Source organism: Trichomycterus rosablanca, chromosome 13 (genome assembly GCF_030014385.1).
Source record: "Trichomycterus rosablanca isolate fTriRos1 chromosome 13, fTriRos1.hap1, whole genome shotgun sequence".
Taxonomy (NCBI): Eukaryota; Metazoa; Chordata; class Actinopteri; order Siluriformes; family Trichomycteridae; genus Trichomycterus; species Trichomycterus rosablanca.
The window spans coordinates 16,270,322-16,276,193 of record NC_086000.1 but is presented as its reverse complement, the minus strand read 5'-3'; the positions used below and the strand labels follow the sequence as shown (position 1 = coordinate 16,276,193).

The window sequence follows — 5,872 nt, the reverse complement described above, 5'->3', positions numbered from 1 at the left end:
AGGGTGTTGTAGATAAAGACACATGAGGAACGTCTGGAAATTGTGTAAAGTTAAATACGAGGGTTATTCAAAAAGTTTCCGCACTTAAAACTATTTTTTTTTTTAAAGAAATTCAAAAACAAATGACATCACTTTTCTATATAGTCACCTTCTGATGCATTTTTCCCAGCGTCGTACCAACTTTTTAATACCATCAGCAAAAATGTTTTTGGTTAAGTTTGTAGCCACTAATGCACCGCTGCTTTCACATCATCATCATGAAAATCTTCCTCCCCTTAAAGCTTCTTTGAGCGGTCCAAAAAGGTGGAAATCAGAAGGCGGTAAATCCGGACTATAAGCTCTCTCTCAGTCTCTCAGACACGACCAATTACCACTCCTCCCGTCCTCACCGTTTCCAACGAAAATAAAAAAAGAGCGGAAACTTTTTGAAGATCCCTCGTATATATGCATATTTTCTTAATTTTAAGTATGGTTTTAAAGCTAAAATATTGGATTTCTGCAGCTTAACATGTTTACTAAGAATGTTTCACTATATCACTTTTATAAATGAACTGAAATGAATCAACAAAATGAAAAAAAAATCCCATCAGGTTTACATTTGCTTGTCCTTAAATTAAAGGAACGTAGTAGTAGACTGAGCTTTGTTTTAGCTTTAGATTTGGTTAAAGGTGCTCAAAAAATTAAATAATTCGAATGGTGTAGGCTGGTCCAGCACTACAGCATAGAAATACACTAGATGTGCTAGTAATGTTTCCGAAAATCTAGGAGGCGGACTGCGTACACAATTACACATTCTATCAAACTTTTACAGTAGTGTAGTTATAGCTTAAACAGACATCTGTATGTCACTGTTAACAAGTCAGCTAACAGCTACAACAATTCTGTATTGTTTCTTTCATGCAATGACTAAATTATGCTACTTAAAAAAGCTTGTAAATCTTGTAATGTACAGACACAACACACTTTGTAAATTAACAAATAAACATGCTCTGCAAAAATCTGTAAAAGTATTCAAAGCAAACCAAAGTGCCAAACCACAAGCTCAGATTCTGGCTTAAGCCTAATCCTGTATGTTTGCTTACTATTATTATGCTAATTATCCATTTCAAATTTATTATTTACTCCTCTCTGTTGGGTGGAAGTATATCTTACCATTAGAAAAGCCTCAAGTTTCCTACTGTGTGCTAATAGATATATGCTTCTATAAACCTATTTCAAATCTTACAAAACAAATGACCCACAATGTAACAATGTTTTTGATTAATAAAATTATTTTAAAATATCAGCTGGAGTAAAAAAAAAAAACAGTTAAATGGTTAAGTAACTCTCCTCAAACCACATTTTACATTATAACCATCACAATAATACTAGATATGTTACGTAAACATTCTAAACATATCAGTTCTAATATTAGGTTAATGACTACATTACAACAGATACAAATTAAAAGAAGTTTATTTTCACTTAATTACACAGCAATGCAACAAAAGGGGCATTGATTCTCAGAAATTATAATTGTTAAATTATGTCCTCTATCTTGGTCAGCTTATATTTTTGAATCCTGTCTTGGCCAGTTTATATTCATTACATCAAGTGTCAAACAGTATCTGTTAAACCACTGTCCTGTAAAGAGTTGTGGTGTCTTTCCATCACACCAAATTAGTTAAATTAAGTATGATGCTAATCTCTGTAAACATTTTAGTACCGTGGCCATTCAGATCTAATGATACTGGTTTAATTTATGTTTTATTACATGGAATCAGGGTTATTAGACCTCAAAAACATTTTTTTCTGCTTACAAATCTTAACGAATATATATTGCCTACTCGTTTAAACACATACATTCACTATATGGAAAAAAGTATACTTAGACACCCTTTCTAATTTCCCAAGAAAAAAATTGTGTTGCAACCTCAAGAATTGCTGAAAGGTGTAATCAATTCTATACAGGAAATTATATGCTTCCATTTCGCAGCAACAGTTTGGGGAAGACTTTTTTTTGTTCCAGCATTACTGTACTCTTGTGCACATAGCAAGATCTATAAAGACATAAAGAAAAGATTGGTTTAAAGTCCTGACCTCAGTCGCACTGAACAGCTTTGGAATAAAATGAGGTTTTCTTGACCAATTTAGACAAATGCTCTTTTAAATGAATGGGCACAAATTCCTGCAGATATACATCAGAATAGTGGCTGTTGTTAAAGCTGAAAAAATCAATCTATCTTTAATACCATTCGTTTTTTATATGAGCTAACAAAATGGGCTACAACAAGTTCATGATCAGGTGTCCGAATACATTTAACCATATAGTGCACGCACGCACACACGCACACACACACACACACTTAAAAACACCCTTAGTGTTTCACCCTTCAAATCGTCATATGAATTTACAAAACAATTTTACTAGATAAAAATATAGATGTAATATTCAAAAAAATAAAATATGTGCAAAATGCATTTACATAGATACACTGTTCACTCTACGATTACACTGAAGCATGTTTGGGCAAGTCCCAAGTTGAATTTTTGCGTAATCCTCTATGTCCACGGTGTATAGTCTCACCAAATAAAATGCCTGGGAGCCGTTGCGTTTGAGAAGTGCTGGTATTGGGAAAGAAGCGCAAGAGATGATGGCTGAAAAGGCTGGATCCCTCGTGGATCATAAGACGATGGCGGGACCACACAAAAGCCCTTTTCGGTATCGGAAATGCAACTCTGATACGGTTTACCGTCCCGTACTAAAATCGGAACCACAACCCTGCGCAGCACTGATGGAGAACCGAGCTCTGGTACGCACTCGACCCGCGCCCTTTTCATCTTATACCGGTGGTTCTGGAACCATATCTTGACCTGCGTGGGGGTAAGGCGGAGAAGATGGGCGAGATGCTCCCGCTCCTGAGCAGACAGGTAGCGTTGCTGTCTGAAGCGCCTCTCCAACTCAAAGGTCTGGGCCTTGGAGAAAAGCACTCGTCGTTTCTTCTTCTTTTCAAGGTCCACTTCTGCAGTTGGTTCATTAGAGCCGGTGGAGTCAGGGGACGTCGTCAAATTGCGATCATCTGAGGCTGAACAAATACCACAGTGGTAAATAAACTGTTAAAAAGTGTTTAGTTTACCAGTTTGTCCTAAGAGAATTTTGTCATAGTGAAGACTATTTCTGTATAAGCTATTAACTTGTTATTTTCTATTTGTGCAGCCTTATACCGACCAACAATGATGCTGATAACTTACACATGCAGTTGCTTCTGTCGCTGTCCGCCCATGACGAGTATGGAGATTCAGAAAGGGAGTGGAATGGAGAAAGATGATCCGCGCTCTCGCTGTCATTCTCTGGCAAATCCAAAATACTTCTAACGGTGAAGCTAGCCTTGGTGGGAACAGCCATAATGTAAAATTTGCCTTTCAAATCCCAGTCTTCAGTCCTAAACAGGTTTATCCAAGAACTGGTCGATGAATAGTGGTCGGTCCGAGTTCAAACTATGTGTGTACACTCGGGTAGCGATGTTTATATAAACAGTACTTAGCGAAGCTAAACAGTAGCCGCCTCCCTATTCGGCCACAAAGCACCTGAATGACTCAAGTGCTTAAATCCCAGCGACGGTAGGTGTGAACCCGACTAAGAATAGCCAGTCACTTTTACAATGCCCAAAGGAAACCTCCTTCATCATTAGTGATTCGCCTGAATTTGTAAAAAGTGGGAAAGAGATAATGGTGATTGTTAAAGCTGAATCACGTCTTGGGTGGCAAGTGACAACAAGAGAACACCAGTCTTTCCCCCACCCAAATAACATATCAGGTATTTGCATACAAACTGGACTATTAGCGCCCTGTGTTGTTTTTGTTCTTATTTGTTTATACGTATATTGTAAAATATACAGATGTCATAAGAGGATAACATCTTAGGATGGTTTCATTTTGGAATTTCTAAGCAAAAAACATGTTTGCAAACACATTCAAACCAAAATGATGTAATTTTCTCCAGCTGATAACATTTGGCACTGAAGAAGGTAATCTCGTGGAAGAAAATACCTAACAAAATGAAAAACAAAAACCTGCATAATAATATACTTTTGTTTGGTCTGCACTTAAACTAAAGACAAAAGTAACTTGATGAACAGCATGCTACAGTTTGTTTATTTTTTATTTAGTTAAAGGTGCTCAAATATGAATGACTAAGGATATAACCAGATTGGCTCAAACCACGTTAGCGTATCGGTAGCGTTAGAGAAGGCAGGCTGTTGTTAAAAGCAAAAGGCACATCATGCATTTTATTTTATTTTTTTATTTGGATGTCCTGTTTGTTAAAGTTTTTACAACAAGGATAATACAACAACTCTTTACAAGACAATGACATAAAAGTCGTTTGGAAAGAGACAAGCATGCATTTACATAATAACAAATATTACCAAACCAAAGTCCCATATCTTCCCGACCCACTCCCCAGTCACACCTTTAACCCATCTCCCTTCTCAAATTAAGAAAAAAATAAATGAGTAATTAATAAATACAAATAAATACTACTACTACTACTACTACTACTACTACTAATAATAATAATAATAAGTAATTTGTATGTATTAATAAATAATCATTACTATCAAATGAAATTGCATGTCCATGAGTCTTCTACATTACAGCCGTTGTTTATAGGGGTTATCTGAGATGTCAAGAGAAGTGATCTTAAAGGATCTTAAAAAAATGTTCCCCAACTATGAGAAAAGCCTCTTGTGTTAGTCCTTAGTAATCTCCGATTTTTTAAATAGAGAAACTGTTAGACATCCCTTAGCCAGTGAATATATGACAATGGGAAAACATTTTTTACCTGAGTAAAATTAGACGCCTTGCTAGGAGTGTACAAAAGGCTATGAGAGAGAGAGTGAGAAAGAGAGACATCTCTAGGGGATAGCCCAAAATAAGGCGACCAAAGGGAATGGCTTAAAATGTTTATCAAAAATGTTGGAGAAACACTGAAACATTGATTGCCATAAGTGTAGCAGAGTAGCAGGGGCCTAATGTATCTAGATGTGGGCAGGTTTGGGACGAGTTTAGTTGTTGTCCAACAAACACGATACACTAATTTTAATTGAATTAACTATGTCAAGTAGTCACTAATGGATGGATCTGATGAACAATTTTATCCCACGCTTCGTCTTCAAGATTTAGCTACAAATCAGTTTTCCTCTGCTGCCTAATGAGTAGGGGAGAGGAGGTGGTATTAGCAGAATCATACAATACAGTTTGGAAATAGTTCCCTTTGTGGAAATATTTATAGCAAATATTAAATATTAAGAGTGTTTAGAAGGGAGATGAGGAAACAACACTGGAAATACATTTTTAACATAGCTACAAATCCAACAAAACAAATGAGATGTAAGTTAATTTTATCATTAACAAACCAGCTGCCTTTAAAGTGCTCTACGTATTTTAAACTGTTTTAAAAACTGTAATACACTAGTAAAACAGTAACGATAGCCTATTAGAAATTCAGCCGCAAAATGCAATACAGTTAACGCAGCCTACGGACAGACTTTTGAAAATCCACATAAGTATATCAAATGCGCCACCATTGGTTCATAGTACTGGGGCTACGTGTTTTATCTCTTTCAAAGACGGTGTCTGGCCCACGGCCTATGTACACTCTCCTACCAACAGGAGTACTCATATCCAGATCCTCTGGTCGTCCTGGGTGGTCGGACTGAGAAAAAAAGGAACACAAATACATGTCAGCCAGACCCCAGGAACAAAAGCGGAAGATGTAGCCCCGCGTCCGAGACCCGTTGGAAGCATTTGTTCCAGTCAAGATTTTGCATTTGTTCAGTGCTCAAATAATGCTTGATTGACGCCCCTGCACAATGTCCTTTAGCTTTCTGGC

The 5,872-nt window shown here is 36.8% G+C and overlaps 1 protein-coding gene across 1 annotated transcript; it reads right to left on the bottom strand.

Moving 5' to 3' along the window:
• Positions 1–2,562: 2,562 nt before the first annotated feature.
• nkx2.9 (NK2 transcription factor related, locus 9 (Drosophila)) lies at positions 2,563–3,400 on the bottom strand. Its single transcript, XM_063008042.1, has 2 exons — positions 3,232–3,400; positions 2,563–3,065 (listed from the first exon to the last, which is right to left on the bottom strand). Exons 1-2 carry the CDS (start codon positions 3,383–3,385, stop codon positions 2,563–2,565), a joined length of 657 nt encoding a protein of 218 aa, XP_062864112.1. The 5' UTR covers positions 3,386–3,400.
• Between the last annotated feature and the right edge of the window lie 2,472 nt (positions 3,401–5,872).

Bases quoted from the DNA above. Each gene is read 5' to 3' on its own strand.
- nkx2.9 (XM_063008042.1), bottom strand. From the start codon at position 3,385: ATGGCTGTTCCCACCAAGGCTAGCTTCACCGTTAGAAGTATTTTGGAT. The intron at 3,066-3,231 runs GTAAGTTATCAG...GTATTTGTTCAG, and splicing joins CGACAGAAGCAACTGCATGT to CCTCAGATGATCGCAATTTG.